This window comes from Mytilus trossulus, unplaced genomic scaffold (assembly GCF_036588685.1).
Source record: "Mytilus trossulus isolate FHL-02 unplaced genomic scaffold, PNRI_Mtr1.1.1.hap1 h1tg000158l__unscaffolded, whole genome shotgun sequence".
Lineage (NCBI taxonomy): Eukaryota > Metazoa > Mollusca > Bivalvia > Mytilida > Mytilidae > Mytilus > Mytilus trossulus.
In genome coordinates this window covers 4,123,878-4,148,953 of record NW_026963304.1, presented here as the reverse complement: position 1 = coordinate 4,148,953, position 25,076 = coordinate 4,123,878, and the positions used below count along the sequence as shown (strand labels likewise).

General features: G+C 31.6%; 1 protein-coding gene across 1 annotated transcript in view; it reads right to left on the bottom strand.

The window, feature by feature from the left end:
• LOC134700479 (uncharacterized) overlaps positions 1-25,076 on the bottom strand; it is a 521,631-nt gene that overhangs the window by 49,033 nt on the left and 447,522 nt on the right. Inside the window, exons 4-5 of the mRNA XM_063561872.1 lie at positions 24,626-24,883; positions 12,956-13,405 (exon numbers count right to left, since the gene is read on the bottom strand). Coding sequence (XP_063417942.1) covers positions 12,956-13,405; positions 24,626-24,883 — 708 coding nt within the window. The remainder of the gene's footprint in view (positions 1-12,955; positions 13,406-24,625; positions 24,884-25,076) is intronic.

Here is a 25,076-nt window from a genome sequence, read left to right as displayed (position 1 = left end):
TGTGCTGTCTACAAAAATAATTCGAAATATATACGGTAAATATTGAAATTTTACTCGTGAATGTGTACAACTGCACGACTGTGCGTTTTATTTTCTTATTATCGGATGGTTATTAGTTATAGCATTAGTCATCGGCACGCTTACCATAACGGTAAAATATGATTAAAAACCAAGACTTTTAATGATTGTATTTTAAATCCCGGCATGCAAAACCAGGAGAAAACGTCACGACCTACAGGAAGTAGTTAATATTTTTTCATTAATTATTGAATTTCTCCTTTATCACTGCACATATAGCGATAAAACTTTGTGAATATATATATTATGTCATAATGAACATATTTAAACCATAAGTAAAAAATCGCGAATTTTCCCTTTAATATCAATAAAAGACTTATAGCAGAAAGTCGTTTTTACAAAGTTATAGAAATACATTTCCCTGGGTGACAACTTGTTTCCCCGGCTTCTGGGGGGAGGCACATATATTTGTGGAAATATATTACTCCTGAAAAGTGATAACAGATTATCCCCTCGTGGAGTGTTTATTACTGAACAAATATTAACACTTCAATCCATGATCTCTAGATCTATTGCTTCTATTTTAATTAACCATTGAATTGATGATTTCAACTTCCCAACACTTGATCGATCTGATGTCTTAAAGATGGCTATGCGCCATGGCATGAAAGCAATTGCTTGAAAAACTCAGACCACCACAAAATAGCTAAACACCAATCAATCATACCCTCTTCCCATCTGAGAGCACTACAAAGAGTTCGAGGTATGTGGCGAGTCTACACACAGGGCGAAGACGATCGCAGCAAAACCTTTTTTGGCTTAGATGAAGATTTATTTCTTTGTGGCATATATATACCACCACTTAATTATCCACAATATAATAATGAGTATCAGCACCATGAGTCAGAAATTAGTAAATTAGCAGGGAAGGGAAAGATTTTAATTACAGGAGATTTTAACTCCAGAGTATCTACTAATGCTGACTTTGTTCTGCATGATGACAATAATAATAATTTATCACATTTGTTACTAGATAATTATTAATCAGATTATGACATGACAAGAAGGTCACGAGATAAGATATTGAACTCTCAAGGGAGAGAACTTTTAGATCTCTGTGCTACTGCCCAACTCAGACTATTAGATGGTCGATTTATAGGAAACATTTTGGGTAATATAACATGTTTTAATACAAAAGGTTGTAGTTTTATAGATTATGCAGTTACAAGTATGAGTCTGCTCTCTTCAGTGAAATGTTTTTAAAGTTCAAGATCCATCACCATTCTCAGATCACTGCCAGTTGGTAACTTACATAAAATGTAATTTTCAGATGAATAAACTTCAAAGCCAATATAGAAAACAAAAGTTTAATTATAAATGGACTAAACTTTCTAAAAAATTGTTGGAAATGGAAGTGACTAAATCAGATATATATATATGAAGAAATAGGCAGGTTTCAGTCAAACAAATTTGAGAAAACATCAGAAGGAATAAATCTTGCAAGTAATACAATATGTAATATTTATACTAATCTATCAAAAAAGTGTATGATAAAAAATTGTATTAAAAAGGTAAAGAAAAAATAAAGCACCATTGACAGATAATGAATATCTGGAATTAAGAAAACTATACGAAAGATGGGCAAAAAACTAAAATTATCTCCCTTTGACCAAAACTTGAAATTAATTTTTTTTCATTATAGTAAACTTTTGAAAAAAGCATACAAATTTGAAAAAAAGCAGTATAAACAAAACATATTAAAGAAACTTAAAAATCTGTCTCCTACAGAGAGTAAGGAATTTTAGAATATCTTAAAAGGAATTAATAATTTAAGAGAAACAAACTCAAACGATTCACCACTTTTAGATCTTAATGTGCTAGCTAAACACTTTAAAACATAAGAAGAACCAGATAAAATAGATGAAAATTTCAAAAAATTAATATCTAAAGAGGTAGAAATCAGGGAACAAAAACATAAATAAAAAACAAACAGATGAACCTATTAAAATATCTGAAATAAAAATGTTATAAAATCACTAAAGCATGGTAAACGTACAGGCCCAGACTTAATTTGTTATGAAATAATAAAACACAGTAGCCAAGTAATGCTAACTTCATTAGCAAAATGCTTTAATTTAATATTAGAAAGTTCAATTTATCCAGATGAGTGGAATAAATCATATATAATACCTATTTTTAAACAGGGAGACTTACTTGATCCAGCTAATTATAGGGGTATTATGAATGATCTTGTTTTACTCTTAACAGTTTAATCTATTGGAGAATTAGAAATTATCTGCAAAAGGATGAAAATTTGTAAAAAAATATCATTTAAGTGCAAGAAATCCAATAAGGAATCTGCTAAATTTTACACATTTTGACTTTCATGTTGAGCTTAGAGGAGTTGCTTTCATAAGGTGTTATTGTCACATTAGTACAAAAAAGTCAATGTCCAATTACTTCTATAATAAATTGCTTCGCCGAGTGCAGCTAGATACGATCGCAGAGGGACAACCCTAAACAGTTTGGGCAAAAATGGACACAATATTCGCACTTGAAACTGAATTTGGATTGTAATTAAATATTTGACACATAATAGGTTTCTGACACATAATAACTGTAGTCAAAGAACTTGAATTGGTTCTGTGATTGGAATTTTAGTGCAATACATGATACTGTATCAAATTTACCCTCCTCCCCAAAAAAATTTTGCCAAAAAAAATTTGAAGAAATTTTCCTTTTAATTTCTTAAATTTGTCCCCATCCCCCCAATTTTTTAATCTCCCTCCCCTCCTACTTTTCCCCCCAAAAAAATCTTTCCCTACAGATATGGTTTGCAACCATAATAACCCATTAAAATACATTCAAAATGTTGTGTTTGAATTACTTCCCTTACACTGCTTTTAAATTATATTTTGTACTTAATTTATTGTCCATTAATCAGGACACCCTTGTTTTTCACCCTTTTTTGCCCCTAATTCTTAAACGGTTTGAGCCATAACCCCACAAAGCCAATTTTTACCATCCCTTTGTGGTATGGAAACTTGTAGTATAATTTCAGAGAAATCCATACATCATTCCATAAGTGATTGTCTGGAAACTAAAAAAATGCTTATTTGGGCCCCTTTTTGGCCCCTTATTCCTAAACTGTTGGGACCATAACCCCCAAAATCAATCTCAACCTTCCTTTTTGTGGTCATTAACCTTGTGTTTAAATGTCATAGATTTCTATTTACTAATATACTTAAGTTATTGTGCGAAGACCAAACATCTTTGGACAACGATGACGTGATACCAATATACGGCCGCAAATGATTTTGCGGTCGTATAAAAATGATTGAATCAAAATTGCTCTACAATATGGTATACTAAACACAAAGGCAAAAAATGTGTATAATGAGGTCCAGTTGTAGAGGGTCTCCCAATCATATATCTCATAAAGTTTCAAAACATGTTTCCCTGTAGTTTGAAAGGAGACATGTTTTTGTCATTTAAACTAAATGAATTATACCTGCCAATTTCATGAAATGAGCTTAGTGAGCTAACAAGAGACCCCTTAGAAGCTGAATCACACCTATGGCAAAAATATGCCATTTACTCTTTTACTGCAATGGCTTAGGTTTGCTTATTAGTTAATCTTTTCCTTCTGATCATTTCGCTATTTTTTCTAAACTATAAGAGTTTTCAGGAAAATATCTAAAAACGAATACAAATTGTCATGTGACAGTAATTATTCCTACAAGAATTGATTGTTTGATTGTTGATATTTAAACACCACTTTTAAACGCCACTTTTGGGCTATTTCGTTGCGGTCAGTTTTTATGGGTGGAGGAAGCCTGAGTGCCTGGAGAAAACCACAACCTTTAATAGGAATACTGACAATCCTAGTCAATTAAGATTGGAGTTGAGTGTTCCTGCACCAGGGTGGTTCGAACTCATAACCTACAACCCCCTCCCCCCCCCCCCCCCCCCCCCGCCATGAGTTACGAATTGTCATGGGACAGTAATTTTTCCTACAGGTAGTCATGTGACAATTTCCATCAAGTTGATCTATTTTTTTTTTATCTCATCTTGCTGCCTGCACTTAATTCCTTTCTGTGTTCTAAGTTTTGAAGACAATTTAAGAAAAATTCCACAAGATTAGGTCAAAATTAAGAACAAAATCTTTTAAAAAGAGTTGATTGTCAATTTCGATTACTTTATTTATGACATTTTCTATCTTATTTCAGATTTTAAACAAAAAATCCAAAAATGCTAATAACTGACATTTTAGGGGCCATGACTTCAAAATTAACAAATTGTCCATTTTCCCAGAAATTTTCGAAGAAGGAAGACCTTGATTTTTTTTATCAGTTTTGCTCTAACTGCTTTATATTTAAGATCCAAACCATATACTTTTCAGTATTTAGTTTTCAATATTGTATTCTGTATACCTTTTGTTCATCTTTTGGTTGTTTCTAGTTTTTTTTCTTTTTATCTTTGATATTTTTTACTTTTCTTTGACCTACAGTTCAAAAAATAACATCCGAGAACAAAAAATTTCCAAACATTTCAGTCTATAAAAAGCTGCTAGATGCCCTTGACCTTAAACTTACAGAACCGAAAAACCAAAAATGTGTCTTTTCAATCACATCTGGCATTTTAAACCAAGTTTGGTTAAAATTATGCGTAATGTTCAAAAGAAAACATCTGGAAGGATAAATTTTGTCAAAACTTCAGACTATCAATCTGCTGTGAACTTCCTAACCCAATTTTGGCATTTACTAACCGAGTTTGGTAACAGGTAGACTTGCGGCCTAGCCACAATCAGATGTGCATTTCATATTAGGTCTTTGTTATAGGCTTCTAAAGACAAGAAGATACGCTTAACATAAGGATTAAATCTTGGAACTGAAGAAGAGAGTATGGGGCACCACAAAGAATATCAAATATCATGTATATGTGTGACCGTTTTGAAAAAAAACCACTCAAATACAAGCTGAAAATGGGCAAACTTTCACTTTATGTTGTTTCATTTAAAATTACACTGTTTTTATCAATTGACAGTGGTGTAGCTAGGCGGAAGCTGGGAAGTCGAGGCTTCAACATCGTTTTGCCAAAAAAAAAAAAAAAAAAAAAAAGAGGAGAGAGAAAGAAAGAGAGATAGAGAAATGTGCGAGGAGCGGTTAAAAAAAGGTTGTTGATGTCCTTCGACGGTACGTGTCGATATCACTTCTCAGACAACCGGCGTTGGTTACTATCCCCAGCGCTTTATTTCCCCTTTTTTAGCAGACGAATATTGTGTCTGCAGGGGTGTTCAGCTTTGAAATGCAACGTAGAATTGACAACTTCTTTACTACTAAGAACTTTGAAAGTGCCATAAGTACATATAGTACATAAGTTATCAAAAAACTACCTCATGTATCAATATTGCAGTACCCTAGCTGGAGATATATGCCATCAAAGTTGGATATACAAATAAAGAGAAAAAATGTCATGTCCGTAGACATGCATTCCCTAGTAAACTGGAAGTTTAATTTATAACATTAATGATGCATTGCTAAGTTCCTACACTTTTGTCTACCATCTTTTAATAGAGGAAAAATTTGAAAAAAAATGTCAGAATGTCTTGTCCGTAGACACATGTCTTGTCCGTAGACATGGCTTTATGGGTCTTAATTGTTCCTATGGTCCGAGACCACAATTGTCGTCCCTTGATTTTCGTTGTTCACAAATATAGTCCCTAGTGTAAACAGTGGGTTACTTGCCATTAATTTTTAAACCCCTTCCAAATTTATTTCTCCATGTTTAATGCCTCAAATTGCAAGTAGGGGGGTGAAATTACACTGTAAAAAAATTTGGGTCCAGAATTTTAAAGGAAAGTAGTGATTTGGTCCAGGTGAAAAAGGTTGAAAAATAGCACTTGGGAAGCTGTCACAAGATTTCAAGACGCCCTAAAGACAAAATTGACAATATTTTGAGTTAGAGACGATGAAGTTTTCTATAATTTTGATATAATTTTCCCAAAAGTAGTACAACACACTGTAAAAGTTTCTTTCAGAAAGCGCAGGTGGGATTTTTTTAATTTTCATTAATGTTCTGAAAGAAATGCACTACGAAATAATTGTGGTCTCGGACCTAAGAGGTGAAATCTGTAAATATAGAATCTGTACTTTGGCAACTTCCCTAAATGATTTGATGGTGTCAATCTGTCAAATAGCATGAAACTAAAGGATTTAAACTTTTATTTTATAGAATTTCTGCAAAAATGACCAATTTTGGCATTTTATGGTCAAAATAGGCATTTATAGCTTTTTCAATATTGATGCATAAATGGCATCCTGACTTTCTATCTGACAGGTTTTCATGTGTAAATATTTGTGTTTCTATGCCTTTATCTAGTTCTTTTACCTATTTATGAACTCTGAATCTACAGAAAAGAAGCTTATCTCAGACAATATGTGCAAAATGTGTTGTATAAATGACCCTTGTCTAACGCCCTGTTTGGATGAAGTCAAAAGTGGGGAGCTTGGTACTTAAAATTTGAAGTCCACAATAAAGACCTCACTAAATTTGTATCAACAACACTTTACAATATCTATTGTACCTGTTCCATTTCACATAATATCTTTCTTTTCTTCTGTAGGATAGCATGTGGTTTAAATATAAGCATGTTGAGAATAAATTGCATGCAAGTTTTTCCCTAAAAAGGCAAAAATCTTTGTATCAGACCATACTGTTTGTAAGAAAAGTTAATTGCAAGAGTCTTTTTGTGCTCAGATTTGTTGAATCATGTCACATGAGTACAGAAATGATAAAAAAAACACAAAATTTTATTTCTTATAGCCTCAATATGCATTTTTTAATGTAAATATGTGGCACGGCCTAAATTGACCCTAAATTTATTCCAGTCTTACTTGGCCTAAGACCCTTTTAAACTAATATGATATGTTATTTGTAACTTTTCTTTCCATCTAAAGTACTTTCAATACATATGTAAGGATTATTTATAACCAAAAAGCTTCACAAATTTAAAATTGCTGGAAAATATTACATCTTCATGTAAGGCCCCCCTGCATTGAAAACCTCAATTTTTAGGCACAGGCTTATGTAAATTTGACTTTTGAATAATTATGCCAAGTCTGATAAATCAAATGAGTACTCTATTGCTTTAAGAACATGATAAGTTATATATTAAGGCATTTAAAAAGTATTTTTTGCAATATTTTAATTTTTAAAGCCCCAAATGTTGATAGTTGAAATTTTTCCATTTTAACGTCAAAATTTTACATGAAAAGATAAGTATAGAACTTAAATTATTGTCTATACTATAAATCCTATTGTCATGAAACTTTGTAAGTAGTGTTATAATTTATTAAGCTTTGGTCATACCAAGTTTTTTTAAGATTTGTCAACTCTTTCTATCCTATTAGGTCCGAGACCACAATTGTCGTCCCTTGATTTTCGTTGTTCACAAATATAGTCCCTAGTGTAGACAAAGGGTTACTTGCCATTAATTTTTAAACCCCTTCCAAATTTATTTCTCCATGTTTAATGCCTCAAATTGCAAGTAGGGGGTGAAATTACACTGTAAAAAAATTTGGGTCCAGAATTTTAAAGGAAAGTAGTGATTTGGTCCAGGTGAAAAAGGTTGAAAAATAACACTTGGGAAGCTGTCAAAAGATTTCAAGACGTCCTAAAGACAAAATTGACAATATTTTGAGTAAGAGACGATGAAGTTTTCTATAATTTTGATATAATTTGTCCCAAAAGTAGTACAACACACTGTAAAAGTTTCTTTCAGAAAGCGCAGGTGGGATTTTTTTAATTTTCATTAATGTTCTAAAAGAAATGCACTACGAAAAAATTGTGGTCTCAGACCCTATGTCATGTATGTGTTGTTTAAACTTAGAAATATCTTATTTTTAATTAATAACTGGTTATTTAAGTGTTCAATTTTTTTGTAAAATTATTTTACAGGAGTGGATTTTAAAAAGTGGCAAATTATCAGTCATAAAAAGCATACCTTATTTTACTTCAATATGTTTGTTCCAGTTGCTGCATACCTTAAAAGATTAACTATATCAAATTAAGAAAAAGTATTTCTCTTTTTTGACTTTATCTCTTGCATTTCAGTATTACCAGCAGATGAGGAAGTGTCTACGGACAAGACACTTGTACATAACAAGTATTAAATTCAATTATTTGTCTGCTTTTGAACTTAAATCTTATTTATAGGTGATGAAAGTTATTTGTACATATTAAAACTCAGTATTTTCAACATAAATATAGTCACAATTAATTCTAACAAATTGTTTTTTCAACTGAAATTGTCTTGTCCGTAGACATTACCGCAATGTATTTGTTTCCAATTTCCTCGAGTTCAGTCTGATTTAATAGATAAAATTTATGTAACTGAGTTTTAATAAAAGTTTAATTGTTTTAACAGTCAGATTTATGGATTTCAGTTAAAACAATGTGTCTTCAAGTTGGCCTAATCAATAAATTATTGAGATATGTAAAGAATTATGGGTATATTTTTATATTTTCCAAAATTTAAAAGACACAGCTTAAAATTTATTGGTAACTTTTAATATTAACTTTCACAATCAACTTTTAAAGTATTTAATTAAATATCAATAAAATGTCTTGTCCGTAGACATAAACACAATGTATTTGTTCCATTTTTCTAGAACAATGTAGAAGTTCAGCATCATTTGATAGATAAAAAAGAGAAAATGTATTTTTTTTTCAAGAGAACACATTTCAACTAGGTCAAAATTAGGTTTTGATAATGAATTTAATCAAATATCAATACAATGTCTTGTCCGTAGACAAAACATATAAATTGTATTGCTAAGTTTAATTGTTTATTGTACGAATATGCATCAACAAGTTATTTTAATGTTCTATACAACAAAAGAAAGGAATTTTTTGGAAGTTTTGTTATTTATAGATTGGTTTAGATATAGTTTGATCAGATAAGATTAATGATCAAAGAAAGCTACTGTTGTTTGAAATTACTATGAGTTAAACATGTTCTTGTCATTTTTTTTCCAATTGAAATGTTTGATGTTCAATAATTCTAAACATATATTGTTGTCTTTGTCATTGACCAAAAATCTGAAAGTGGTGACCATGTCTTGAAGGCAACCATTAAAGAAAATTAGACAGCTTTTAAACACAATTTATTTAATAAAAAAAATATTTCTTCCAAAAACTGCATGTTATTATGTAAATGCTTTCAGTGTTAGCCTAATGATGGCTATTTTTCATAATTTAAATCATTTTTGCACCAAAAGAGTTTTTTCCTGAGGTGACACTCATTTTTGACTTCATGTGAAACACACAATAAACATCTGATTGTGGCTAGGCCGTTCAAGGTTCAAAAGATGACATCCCAAAACCAAAATGTTCCTTAATTTCTGTCTTTTCATATGTAACAACTGTTATGACCTTGACCTATGACAAATCAGAACTCAGTTTAGAATACATTTAATATTTAGTTAAAGTTGAAATATCTGCAAATTTTATTGTGAATTAATCAATTCAGATAATCTGCGTGGGATAATGTTTACCTGGGTTGTTCATCATTCCAAAAATAAACAAGAATTCTGAGAGTATTGTATGGCAGTACATAGTCTCTACCTGTTAAATTTTATTATATTTGAACAAAATGCTATACTTGATCTATAACTTGTCATGGTGTAAACTATATAACAAATATCAAGTTAATATCTTCAGGCATGATGAAAAAAGATGTGGAAACTGATTAATTGGGTGAATTTTCAAAGTCTAAGGACCATAACTCTGCACAAAATCATGAGACCGGAACAAAATTAGTACTTGATGATTGGTAACTTGTCATTATTAAACTAAATAGAAATTATCAAATCGATCTCTTCAAGCATGACCCAAAAAAGGGTTAAAAACTGATTGTTGGGTGAATTTTGTAAGTCCAAGGACCATAACTCTGCACAAAATAATCAGATCGGAACAAAATTCACAGTTGACCTGATCATGATAACACAATATACCAATTTTCAACTTAATATGTTCAAGAAGAGAAAAAGAAGCGGAAAACTGAATATTTGAGTGAATGGACGAAATCATCAGAACGGAACAAAATTTGAACTTGATCTGTAACTTGTCATGATGAAAATATATACCAAATATAAAATCAATATCTTCAAGCACGGTCGGTCGGACAGACGGACGGAAAGACACAGACAGAGTGCAAACCTAAAGTCCCTTTCGACTTCGTCAGTATGGGACTAACAACTAGGCAAAACCTAATTCAGCTTAGGTAACCATTAAACCTGGCATTCTTGTCATGTCAGTAGTCATGCCAGACGAAAATTTAAACCATAAGTCATTTGTGTACAGGATTTGGATTGTCCAACTTGTCTTTATATATATAGCTACCTTATGGAAGATATAGAATCACTGACCAGTATCATATAAATATGACAGATTTGCGACTGATACATTTGTTTTTCAAACAAAAGCTATAATTAGCTCTTTAATGTTAGTATTAGGTTTTGGATTTTCAAATTGTGTTCATCAAGCATCACCGAAGAGACATTCGTTGTTGAAGAAATGCATATCTGGAAATCTAATTGATTGACTAATTGCTTTACATATTATCTTCTGTACTCATGTTACTTGGAGAGAAAGTGGGTATAAATAGTGCTTGACATATATTTGCATCTTAAGCTAAGTAAAAATACAAGAGGCTCTCAAGAGCCTGAATCGCTCACCTTAATTCTTTTGGTTAAATCTCTCATCAATGATTATTTTGGCTTTTCAATTTATTTAAATGTTTTTTGGATCGTCCTATTTTCTTCAAAAGCCAAAAAAAATAATCATTTTCTCCTATGTTCTATTTTAGCCATAGTAGCTATGTTTCTTGACATACAAGGAAATAAAATATAAAATTTATACTAAATAATCTGAAACTCATTTAGCCTAAGTTTGGCTGAAATTGATACAGCAGTTTCAAAGGAGAAGATTTTTTAAAGTAAGTCAACATGATGAACAAATTGCGAAAAAAGTCCTTAAAGGGCAATAACTCCTTAAGGGGTCAATTGACAATTTTGGTCAAATTGACTTAAGGTGGTACCTTACACTACAGGGAGATAACTGTGTAATGTCAGCTAAACGTTTTAATTACGTTGTGTTGTAAAAGGAATATTAAGCTTCTCAATGATCAAAGTTGGTGTTTGTCAAACTGCTATATAACCAGTGTATTTTTTCTGACAAAACGGTTGGTTCAAAATTTTTGATATTTTTATATTTTTGTTAAAGGGTCAAAGTAAATACTTTGACAAAATTTTATGAAAATTAAACGAGCCAAATTAATTTCAGTGAAAGTGTTGGGTATCACCTTAATTGAAGATCTTACTTTGATGAACATCATTGCTGTTTACAGTTTATTTCTATCTATAATTATATTCAAGATAATAAACAAAAACAGCAAAATTTCCTTAAAATTATCAATTCAGGGGCAGCAACCCAACAACAGGTTGTCTGATTCATCTGAAAATTTCAGGGCAGATACATTGTAGATCTTGACCTGATAAACAATATAACCCCAGGTCAGATTTGCTCTAAATGCTTTGGTTTTTGAGTTATAAGCCAAAAACTGCATTTGACCCCTATGTTCTATTTTTAGCAATGGCGACCATGTTTGTTGATAGATCATAACTTCGGATACAATTTACAAACTAGATACCCTAAGGAACATTCAGTTAAAGTTTGGAAGTATTTGGCCCAGTAGTTTCAGAGGAGAAGAATTTTGTAAAAGATTTTTAAGATTTACGAAAAATGGTTAAAAATTGACTATAAAGGGCAATAACTCCTAAAGGGGTCAACTGACCATTTCCGTCATTTGACTTATTTGTAAATCTTACTTTGCTGAATATTATTGCTGTTTACAGTTTAACTCTATCTATAATAATATTCAAGATAATAACCAAAAACAGCAAAATTTCCTTAAAATTATCAATTCAGGGGCAGCAACCCAACAACAGGTTGTCTGATTCATCTGAAAATTTCAAGGCAAATAGATCTTGACCTGATAAACAATATAGCCCCAGGTCAGATTTGCTCTAAATGCTTTGGTTTTTGAGTTATAAGCCAAAAACTGCATTTGACCCCTATGTTCTATTTTTAGCAATGGCGACCATGTTTGTTGATAGATCATAACTTCGGATACAATTTACAAATTAGATACCCTAAGGAACATTCAGTTAAAGTTTGAAAGTATTTTGCCCAGTAGTTTCAGAGGAGAAGATTTTTGTAAAAGATTACTAAGATTTACGAAAAATGGTTAAAAATTGACTATAAAGGGCAATAACTCCTAAAGGGGTCAACTGACCATTTCCGTTATGTTGACTTATTTGTAAATCTTACTTTGCTGAACATTATTCCTGTTTACAGTTTATCTCTATCTATAATAATATTCAAAATAATAACCAACAACAGCAAAATTTCCTTAAAATTACCAATTCAGGGGCAGCAACCCAACAACAGGTTGTCTGATTCATCTAAATTTCAGGGCAGATAGATCTTGACCTGATAAACAATATTACCCCATGTCAGATTTGCTCTAAATGCTTTGGTTTTTGAGTTATAAGCCAAAAACTGCATTTGACCCCTATGTTCTATTTTTAGCAATGGCGACCATGTTTGTTGATATATCAAAACTTCGGATACAATTTATAAATAAGATACCCTAAGGAACATTCAGTTAAAGTTTGAAAGTATTTGGCCCAGTAGTTTCAGAGGAGAAGATTCTTGAAATAGTTTACGACGACAGACGACGGACGACAGAGGACAGACGACGGACGGACGCCAAGTGATGGCATAAGCTCACTTGTCCCTTAGGGACAGGTGAGCTAAAAATGAAATATTAAAGATTTCAATTCTCACTTATCTTATCTATATGAAATGTTACCTTGTGCTTGTTTGTCGCCAGCCTCATTGAGTTTTGTAACAACAAGATAAATTGCATCTGGGGATAAAAAGGTTTGATGTGTGTGGTAAAATTCTTCATCTCCTGAAAAATCCCACAAAAATAATGTGGCGTACTCTTCTTTGTCATGTAAATCTACATTAGATTTAAGCATGGTTTCAATATCCTTTTTTGCCTGTTCTAATGAATGGTGTTGTTGCTGCGAGGTAACTGGAGGTCCAACTTGAGATTCATTGGTTACTAGAGGTGTCATTATTTTAGGCTGCCGATATACTGTCCCTGATTTCTTTGATTCATCAAAACTTGTTGCTGGTGTATTGTCCTTAATGGCAATGTGGGATTCTACTGGTTCTTCTATTGTTCCTTTTTCCTGAAGTTTTTCCTCATATTCTTTCAATAGTCTTGCATGAATTTCAGTTTCTTCATAGTTTCCTATCAATGGAAAATAAAATATTTGGCTTTTTTTCTTTCTTTCTGATATTTTGTCTAAGGGTGTCTTCCGCTTAAGATCTTAAGATTGTAAAATAGTAGAAAACAGTTGGTCTACATCTTTATTGAAATATGCGATTTTGAGATAGGATTGTAATTCATTTGTAAGATTTTTCACCTAAAAATGTGTTTTTATCTTATAATTAGAACTGTTATCACATATAAGAAATTATTGTTTGTATGATTTAATTTTATTTTAATTATACAAGGGGTGACAACTCAGATTAACCAACTATTAATTTGGTAGCAAGAAAACAAGTTCTGCCACCCCAATTTTTAATTTTATTTTCTGAAAATTCTATCATTTAGTTTACTTTCTATCATTCAAAATTAGTTTTCACTGTTTGTAAAATCTATAGAAAATCTGACAATTTTGTACAACCTGAAGCTTGAAAAACATCATGTGACACATACTTCATACTTTCTATTAAAATTTTGAAAAAAACATGATAAATCTACATTTTGGCAAATTAGGCCATAAAAAAGAATAGGTTTGTTTGCCCAAACCCTACATACCCAGAAAAAAGCTGCCTAATCAGATTCTTTTATTGTCCTGATTTGAAGAAGTTTTTTTTTAATCAGATAGGCATGAAGACTAATAAACATGCGATACGTAAATTTCTTAAAAAAAAAAAAATCGATTTAATTTAGACCCTTATCTCCCCGAAGAAAAACTGTTTATTTAGTTAAAGGTATAAAATAAGCAATAAACAGTTACAGAATAAAATGTTGGTATGTTATTCCACCCAAACATCTGTTCTTACAAATTAGGTAATAATTTCCAAAAAAATGAAGATCCACCAAATTTCTTGAAGGATCAGCAAAAGTTTTCTTATTGTCAGGCCTGTGTCTGACAGAAACTATGTATAGTGACTATTAGTGGTCTAGGTTAGGGACAGAACAACTTAAAAGATTGCATATACAGAAATGTCTAGCCTGTGTCTGACAGAAAAATGGAAGTTTCACAAACTGACATGATTGAATTTTATGTTGGCATATCAAAGAACCCCAATTATTCAATTTTTGATGAAAAAAAAAAAAAAATTTAATTTGGACCCCGATTTAGGCCAACTTGAAAACTGGGCCAATAATAAAAAATCTAAGAAAATTTTTAGATTCAGCATATCAAAGAACCCCAGGGATTCAATTTTTGTTAAAATCAGACTAAGTTTAATTTTGGACCCTTTGGACCTTAATGTAGACAAATTTTAAAACGGGACCAAAAATTAAGAATCTACATACACAGTTAGATTCGGTATATCAAAGAACCCAAATTATTCAATTTTTGAGGAAATCAAACAAAGTTTAATTTTGGACCCTTTGGGCCCTTTATTCCTAAACTGTTGGGACCAAAACTCCCAAAATCAGAATACCAACCTTTCTTTTATGGTCATAAACTTTATGTTTAAATTTCATAGATTTCTATTTATAAATACTAAAGTTATGGTGCGAAAACCAAGAAAAATGCTTATTTGGGTCCCTTTTTGGCCCCTAATTCCTAAACTGTTGGGACCTCAACTTCCAAAAACCATACCAACCTTCCTTTTGTGGTCATAAACATTGTGTTTAAATTTCATAGATTTCTATTTACTTAAACTAAAGTTATTGTGCGAAAACCAAGAATAATGCTTATTTGCGCCCTTTTTTGGCCCCTAATTCCTACACTGTTGGAACCAAACCTCCCAAAATCAATCCCAACCTTTCTTTTGTGGTCATAAACCTTGTGTCAACATTTCATAGATTTCTATTAACTTAAACTAAAGTTATAGTGCGAAAACCAAGAAAATGCTTATTTGGGCGCTTTTTGGCCCCTAATTCCTAAAATGTTGGGACCAAAACTCCCAAAATCAATCATAACCTTCCTTTTGTGGTCATAAACCTTGTGTTAAAATTTCATAGATTTCTATTCACTTTTACTAAAGTTAGAGTGCGAAAACTAAAAGTATTGGGACGCCGACACCGATGACGACGACGACGACTACGACGCCAACGCCAACGTGATAGCAATATACGACTAAAATTTTTTCAAATTTGCGGTCGTATAAAAACTGCAAAATTTCCTTAAAATTACCAATTTAGGGGCAGCAACCCAACAACAGGTTGTCGGATTCGTCTGAAAAATTCAGGGCAGATAGATCTCAACCTGATCAACAATTTTGCCCCATGTCAGATTTCCTCTAAATGCTTTGGTTTTAAAGATATAAGCCAAAATAAACATTTTACACCTGTGTTCTAATTTTAGCCATGGCGGCCATCTTGATTTGATGGCCAGGTCATCGGACACATTTTTTAAACTAGATACCCCAAGGATGATTGTGGCCAAGTTTGGTTAAATTTGGCCCAGTAGTTTCAGAGGAGAAGATTTTTGTAAAAGTTTACAGACGACGGACGCGGACGCCAAGTGATGAGAAAAGCTCACTTTACCTTTCAGGTCAGGTGAGCTAAAAAACCATATCCTAGAATGGAAAGTTCATATGCACTACTAATTTTTTCAAAGGTCAAAATATAGGGCTGTGTGGCATATTTTTAACGTTTATATGCCCCAAACTTCTAAGAGTTTAAACTAACACTAAATTTCTTAACTATCCCTTCCTCGACTAAGTTACCATATATTTCAATATAAACAATATTCACATGTATATTTTCTGGTAACTTTCCAAAGTTATGTCTCTATGAGATGCAACCTACAGATCAGAACTGGAAACCAGTATGTAAACAAAATTAATTTTCTATGAATATTCTAAATCTCCCCAAAAGAGGCGTGGTTTGAGAAACAGCTGTATTTACAAAGTGCAACCTGTAGGGCAATTTATATGATAAAAGATAAGATGTTTGAAAATGTATCGGTGGAAGAGGTGTGGTCACGTTTCTCCAACATTTGATAATTAGACTAAAACAACATTAGGGATTCGGGTGTCCTCTTAAGGACTGGCATCTTGATATTTACCTATAATTCATCTGTTTTTAACTAAAATATTGTTTAAAAGCGGTATTTTTTAAAAGATATAATATTTTAAAACATACACAAAATAAAAATCTTTTTTTTTACAATAATTGATTTTTCATATCTTTTTTAAGTAGCCACCCAAGATTTAAACGTCGATATAATCTAGCATAGTGATGTACATTTTTTATTTTACTTTGTTTTTATATTTTTTATCTCTATTTTCCATTGTAATGTATTATTGATAACAATGTTGCGATCTTGAATAATAAACCATTTTATACACTGAGAATTAAAAATTTATAATAACTTGAATTATTAAGCTAATATAAAAGTATCAAGATTTCAAGATTCAAGATTTTATTCATAACCTCAGACACATACAGGTATACAAGAGGATATTATTTTTTTATATTTTCAAACATAAGATCATAATTAGCGAGACAGGACAGACTTAACACAAATACATTTGATACAATTAGTTAAAGTATTTCATAATTTTCAAGAGTTTACAAGAGTTTAATGTAACACCTCTATCATGTCTATGGTTTGCAGGGATCTTCTTTGAAACCTTTATTCTTATGAAAATCTTAGGAATCACAGGAATTTTATGTTGAATGTCTTTAACTGATTGATTGTTGTTTGTTTAACATTCAGTGGTAAATATTTCATGCATGTTCAGGACGACAATAAATTAACAAGACATTTACCTTCCAAGTTAATGTGCAGAGGGCTTTGAATTCTCTCTACAAGAAACATCAGAATTAATGTCACCATTCTGACTGGTCAGGCTATAAATTTTTTCATCCCACATAGCCGAATGAACACCCCACTTTGGCACGGGTTTCAATGCCAGTCAGAGGTAGACAAATTTTAGAGATGACCTTATTGATATATGTCATGGGCGCATTTTCCTTCCAAGTGCATTAAACATATTTTATAGTATTTTTCAGTATTTCATATCTATTTTTCTGTATGTTAGATAATTTTAGAATTATTTGTTTATTATCAAAAGTTTGCTTTATTAAGGAATTAAGTTTATTTTTCATGTCTTGGAGTATTTCCCTTTTCCATAGTAATTGTAAAACTTATGCAGACAGATGTCATGTGCTAATTAGAGTTTAATCCTTTAATTGCATTTGATCTTTATTTTACTAATCATGTTTTTCATTTGGCACTTTGTATATAAAATCATTATTACTCGAATTAATTTGAAATCTACGTCTCACCTTGAGTTCTTTTCAGTTTTCATTATAAATAGTTCGCAGAAATTTTGAAAGAGCAGTAGGGTAAAAGTCAATAGAGAGTCAGCAGATAATCAGCATGTAGGGACAGAAACATCATAGTCACTTAGGTGACCATCAAGTAAGTAAGACAGTAAGTGAGTTACAGGAACAGAGTACCTACAAACAGTTTGCTCTTCAGTATCCAACCGGCAAGGCAACTAAGGATCTTCATTAGCTATCAAGGATGTGGTTTCAGACCCAACTACTGGAACAGACTCAAACTTAATTATACAACAACTAAGTCACAGTCACAGTTAAAGTAGGGAACTGTTACAACAGTTTATTCCTGATTTCTTTTTGATTACATTCTGATTACAATGGGAAAAAATCTAAAATTGTGTTAATGGTCAATATGTCATGTCTTAAATTAACCTTTTTGTTCATATTCAATAAATATTTAACTTGTTAAAATAGTTTGGTTTACTTTAAGCATGTTATAACTTCAACTTAATTGATTCATTTACTTCAGTAAAAATAAACTGTTACAGTATTGAAAGTCATCATTAGCCTAATTAAAAGGTATTGTACATATATTCACAATTTAAAGATGTATATATTTGATATTGACTCATATTCAAGTTATACTTTTCTTTAACTTCTATATTACATTAATCCTTTGTTAATTTTGTGATTATTGTCACCTTGAAACTGCAGGTAGGAAACCAATTAAGGTCTATTTTTATTGCAATTACAAATTGTGTGTAGCTGTATACAGGTTGCATTTCTGTAAATATTGACAATGCATTTTCCCATAGGAACTCCCTTTACCGCTAAAACTGTACCACTTTTACTATGAAGTTTTGAAAACTAGAGGCTCTCAAGAGCCTGTGTCGCTCATATGTTACTGTATTTACTGATGTCGGCCATCTTGAATGGTAGGCGGGGTCATTTGACACTTTTTTTTAAATAGATACCCTAGTGATGATTGTGGCCAAGTTTGGTTAAATTTGGCCCATAGTTTTAGAAAAGAAGACTTTTGTACAAGTTACAAAAATGACAAAAAGTTGTCCAATATTGACTATAAAGGACAATGACTCCTTAAGGGGTTCTCTGACAATTTTGGTCATGTTGACCTTGTAGGTCTTATTTTGATGAACATTATTGCTGTTTACAGTTTATCTCTATCTATAATAGTATTCAAGATAATAACCAACCAGATGCTCCGCATGAATTGACCCTCCCCCCCCCCCCAATTTTTTTCACATCCCCCTTTCCCTTATTTCAAAACTGATCTCAATTCAAATTTCTAATGACGTTTGCACCAATAACTACTCATTTAAATACATCATAAAATATTAAAATGTAAAAAAGTGCTTGTTATCACTGACAATGACTGAATGGTAAAGATTGTTTTAATCTATCAGTTGGTAGTAAAAGTGAATATACATTGTATATTGTATAAAACAATGATTTAAGTTGATTCAACTACTATTCTGGACAAAGAAAGATAACTCCAATTGAAATCCAATTGGAATTTCTTGCTATTGCAAAATATTATGCAATTAGATATTCATTGCTGTTGTGCAATCGAAATTATTTGCTATTGCACAATACTGTGCAATCGAAGATTTCTTCCTATTGCAAAATACTGTGCAATTGAAGATTTCTTGCTATTACTGAATTTATAACTGTGCAATTGAAAATTTCTTGCTATTGCACAATACTTAATATAATATTTTTGGATCCTGATTTGGACCAACTTGAAAACTGGGCCCATAATCAAAAATCTAAGTACATGTTTAGATTCAGCATATCAAAGAGGCCCAAGAATTTAATTTTTGTTAAAATCAAATTTAGTTTAATTTTGGACCCTTTGGACCTTAATGTAGACAAATTTTAAAACGGGACCAAAAATTAAGAATCTACATACACAGTAAGATTTGCCATATCAAAGAACCCCAATTATTCAATTTTTGATGAAAAAAAAAAAAAAAAAAAAATTAATTTGGACCCCGATTTAGGCCAACTTGAAAACTGGGCCAATAATAAAAAATCTAAGAAAATTTTTAGATTCAGCATATCAAAGAACCCCAGGGATTCAATTTTTGTTAAAATCAGACTAAGTTTAATTTTGGACCCTTTGGACCTTAATGTAGACAAATTTTAAAACGGGACCAAAAATTAAGAATCTACATACACAGTTAGATTCGGTATATCAAAGAACCCAAATTATTCAATTTTTGAGGAAATCAAACAAAGTTTAATTTTGGACCCTTTGGGCCCTTTATTCCTAAACTGTTGGGACCAAAACTCCCAAAATCAGAATACCAACCTTTCTTTTATGGTCATAAACTTTATGTTTAAATTTCATAGATTTCTATTTATAAATACTAAAGTTATGGTGCGAAAACCAAGAAAAATGCTTATTTGGGTCCCTTTTTGGCCCCTAATTCCTAAACTGTTGGGACCTCAACTTCCAAAAACCATACCAACCTTCCTTTTGTGGTCATAAACATTGTGTTTAAATTTCATAGATTTCTATTTACTTAAACTAAAGTTATTGTGCGAAAACCAAGAATAATGCTTATTTGGGCCCTTTTTTGGCCCCTAATTCCTACACTGTTGAAACCAAACCTCCCAAAATCAATCATAACCTTCCTTTTGTGGTCATAAACCTTGTGTTAAAATTTCATAGATTTCTATTCACTTTTACTAAAGTTAGAGTGCGAAAACTAAAAGTATTGGGACGCCGACACCGATGACGACGACGACGACTACGACGCCAACGCCAACATGATAGCAATATACGACTAAAAATTTTTCAAATTTGCGGTCGTATAAAAACTGCAAAATTTCCTTAAAATTACCAATTTAGGGGCAGCAACCCAACAACAGGTTGTCGGATTCGTCTGAAAAATTCAGGGCAGATAGATCTCAACCTGATCAACAATTTTGCCCCATGTCAGATTTCCTCTAAATGCTTTGGTTTTAAAGATATAAGCCAAAATAAACATTTTACACCTGTGTTCTAATTTTAGCCATGGCGGCCATCTTGATTTGATGGCCAGGTCATCGGACACATTTTTTAAACTAGATACCCCAAGGATGATTGTGGCCAAGTTTGGTTAAATTTGGCCCAGTAGTTTCAGAGGAGAAGATTTTTGTAAAAGTTTACAGACGACGGACGCGGACGCCAAGTGATGAGAAAAGCTCACTTTACCTTTCAGGTCAGGTGAGCTAAAAAACCATATCCTAGAATGGAAAGTTCATATGCACTACTAATTTTTTCAAAGGTCAAAATATAGGGCTGTGTGGCATATTTTTAACGTTTATATGCCCCAAACTTCTAAGAGTTTAAACTAACACTAAATTTCTTAACTATCCCTTCCTCGACTAAGTTACCATATATTTCAATATAAACAATATTCACATGTATATTTTCTGGTAACTTTCCAAAGTTATGTCTCTATGAGATGCAACCTACAGATCAGAACTGGAAACCAGTATGTAAACAAAATTAATTTTCTATGAATATTCTAAATCTCCCCAAAAGAGGCGTGGTTTGAGAAACAGCTGTATTTACAAAGTGCAACCTGTAGGGCAATTTATATGATAAAAGATAAGATGTTTGAAAATGTATCGGTGGAAGAGGTGTGGTCACGTTTCTCCAACATTTGATAATTAGACTAAAACAACATTAGGGATTCGGGTGTCCTCTTAAGGACTGGCATCTTGATATTTACCTATAATTCATCTGTTTTTAACTAAAATATTGTTTAAAAGCGGTATTTTTTAAAAGATATAATATTTTAAAACATACACAAAATAAAAATCTTTTTTTTTACAATAATTGATTTTTCATATCTTTTTTAAGTAGCCACCCAAGATTTAAACGTCGATATAATCTAGCATAGTGATGTACATTTTTTATTTTACTTTGTTTTTATATTTTTTATCTCTATTTTCCATTGTAATGTATTATTGATAACAATGTTGCGATCTTGAATAATAAACCATTTTATACACTGAGAATTAAAAATTCATAATAACTTGAATTATTAAGCTAATATAAAAGTATCAAGATTTCAAGATTCAAGATTTTATTCATAACCTCAGACACATACAGGTATACAAGAGGATATTATTTTTTTATATTTTCAAACATAAGATCATAATTAGCAAGACAGGACAGACTTAACACAAATACATTTGATACAATTAGTTAAAGTATTTCATAATTTTCAAGAGTTTACAAGAGTTTAATGTAACACCTCTATCATGTCTATGGTTTGCAGGGATCTTCTTTGAAACCTTTATTCTTATGAAAATAGGAATCACTATACCACATACAGACATACTCTGGAACTATACCCGAGTCAACTTGCATTGATTGTCCAAAGCTTAAGTGACAAATCGAGAATACTTGTAGCTCACAATTCACCAATATGAAAATAAGGAGATGTGGTGTGATTGCCAATGAGAAACTATCCAACAGTAATAAACACACTATAGTTCACGACGTGATGTACCCAATTTGTATTCTCCCTTTTTCGTGAAAAGTGGACGGATAGGATATACTACTGACTCTTCCATCTGCTTAGGTAGATATATCATGGTTCTTCGCACTATTAGACAACAGCTTTCGGGACTTTCTACATACATAAAACTTTGTTTTAGATTTGAACATCTACAAAATTTCATAATAAGATTAACGGTATCAATTTTCTTGCACCAGATGCGCATATCGACAATACATGTCTCTTCAGTGATGCTCGTTGCCAAAATATTGAAATCCAAAGCTTATATAAAAGATGAAGAGCTATAATCCAAAAGGTCCAAAAAGTATAGCCAAATCCGTGAAAGGAATCAGAGCTTTGCACGAGGGAGATACATTCCTTAATTTATAATAATTTCTATCATTTTGTAACAGCAAATTTTAATAACACAAAAAATCCGTATTTTCATGCCAGTCCCGAAGTACTGGCTACTGGGCTGGTGATACCCTCGGGGACTAATAGTCCACCAGCAGAGGCATCGACCCAGTGGTAGTAATAAGATTAACGGTATCAATTTTCTTGCACCAGATGCGCATTTCGACAATACATGTCTCTTCAGTGATGCTTCATAAGAATTTATCAAGAAATAAATTTCTAAAACGAGGTACTGTCAGTGATTATTTCGTTTGTTCACGTTATTTTCAATAAAATTTATTAAATAATTATTCGAGATTACTTTTTGATATTTTTTTATGGAATTTTCAGTTGCATTTGATTTTTCCTTGTTATTCATTGAAATGTTTTGTTGAATAACTTGATATTTTTGTAATAGTTGTTTCAGTTCAATACGGATACAAATAATTACGTAACAGTTTCTGGTTATATTCGACCAAACATTTATGAAACACCAATTATGTAAAAAAAAATATTGTTTGTTCATGTTTTAATCATACCTTCTAATAATGTCTCTTTTTACAATATTTTAGTTAAGAACTGATATCGGTAAATTATAGGTAATTATCAAGATGCCAGTCCTTACGAGGACCCCCTAATTACTTATGTTGTTTTAGTCTAATTATCAAATGTTGGAGAAACGTGACTAAACCAATTTAACAATTAACACCAAAAAAAAAGTGTAACAAATATCTTTTGTTTAAAATAAAACAAATTTTGATATAAATATGACATGTAAAATGCAATGATTTTTAATACTTATATAACATTTTGGATTTTTTAAACAATTCTATTACAATTTTACATATATATTTTTAACTGGTTACTTTATTTCATCCATATGTTAATTTCCAGAGACTGTACCCTGAAATACAAATAAAGTCTGGAACATGTCAGAAGAAAAATACCAAACCTCTATATAAACCTTTATTCAATTGAAGTCAAAATAATTCAGAGATAAATGATGTTCATGTATATATGTTGTAAATCTTTGTTGTTTATTAAATTGATGGAGTTTGAAGTTATTATTTACTAACATAAAATACAATCCTTTCTCAAAAAGTTCTACAGTTGTATAAACTTTTCTTTATTTACATCATTCCAATTGGTTATTTTGAAATTCATTGTCATCAGATGTAATCATGATTACTTGCCAATGTAATCATTAATTTAATCAGTTACTTTGAGAAATGATGTAATCATTAATTTAATTTAATTGTACAATTGACAAAGTAATTGTAATTTAATCAATTACATTGAAAGTAATCAGACCCATCTCTGCAACTTGTCGGTCATAAGTCTATTAATAGACTGACCCCCTGTCCCTTGGGTTAAGGCTGAGCATGCATAGTTATTCCCCGCTAGCAAAAAAGCATGCCACACTGGCCCTCGGTGACATATACCTAAGTCATCACTAGGGTTAATGTCATAATACAGGTATAAAATAAGCTTTGCACAATAAGTTATCCATGAAAATTATGTGTCAGTCATATAAACCCATTCAGATGGACATGTACACCTTGCAATTGTTCTATACACCAAATATAGTTTACTCATTACTTATATTATCTAAGAATAGATATAATCATGAAAAATTATGTGACCCAAAGAACCATGAAAAGGAGGTCAAGCTCAGTTGAACCCTACCAAAGAGAAGATGACCTGGTACCTTTAGTACCCAAGAAGGGAAACTTCAGAGCCTAAAACAACATATATATTCCAGACTGAAACCTCAGATGATTAGGCATCAGTGAACCAGATAATAAAAAACCAGCTCCTTAATCTTTTGAAATATGAAGCTTTATAAAAGAGACAATGTGGCCACTGCCACCGGAAAGCATCCTTCTGTCTGAGGAGGTACAATAAGACCTTCACCTGACATAAGACTTGCAAAGGCTTGTTGTTCTCAATTGCATCCACAGATGTCCATATTTACAGTTACATTTGTCAATAAAAATCTGATCGTAAAATGAAGTATGTTGGAATTGATTGATTCATAGTTTCAAAACTTTTGTTATATTTGTTTTAACTTTAAACATCATACCATCTAATTTATTCCATATTCCATCATCAGACATTGCTTTGCATTTTATTTTATGAATTTCTATTCCATTTGTACTGGTTACATCTGTAATGTCTTCACCAAACAATCTTCTAATCAATGATGTCTTTCCTGCACCTTTTTTTCCAACTACTACTAAACGTATGTCTCTCTTTTTCTCAGAGCCTGACTCAAGTAATTTAAGGTACAGTTCGACAGATCTTTTGTCAGTCATTAATTTTATTTCAGTTGGGACTTCATCTACAAAGTCAAAGATATAAAGTTATTTTAATGAACATGATGAAGAAAAATACTATTTTACACAATTTATTATAATCAAGTATTTTCTATTATGCACCTTTTTCATTGTTTGTAAATATTAAATATTTAGTTTTTAGCAAAATTAGATGATTAAACAATAATTAAGGGCCCTTTCGAGCCTACAGTCAGGTGA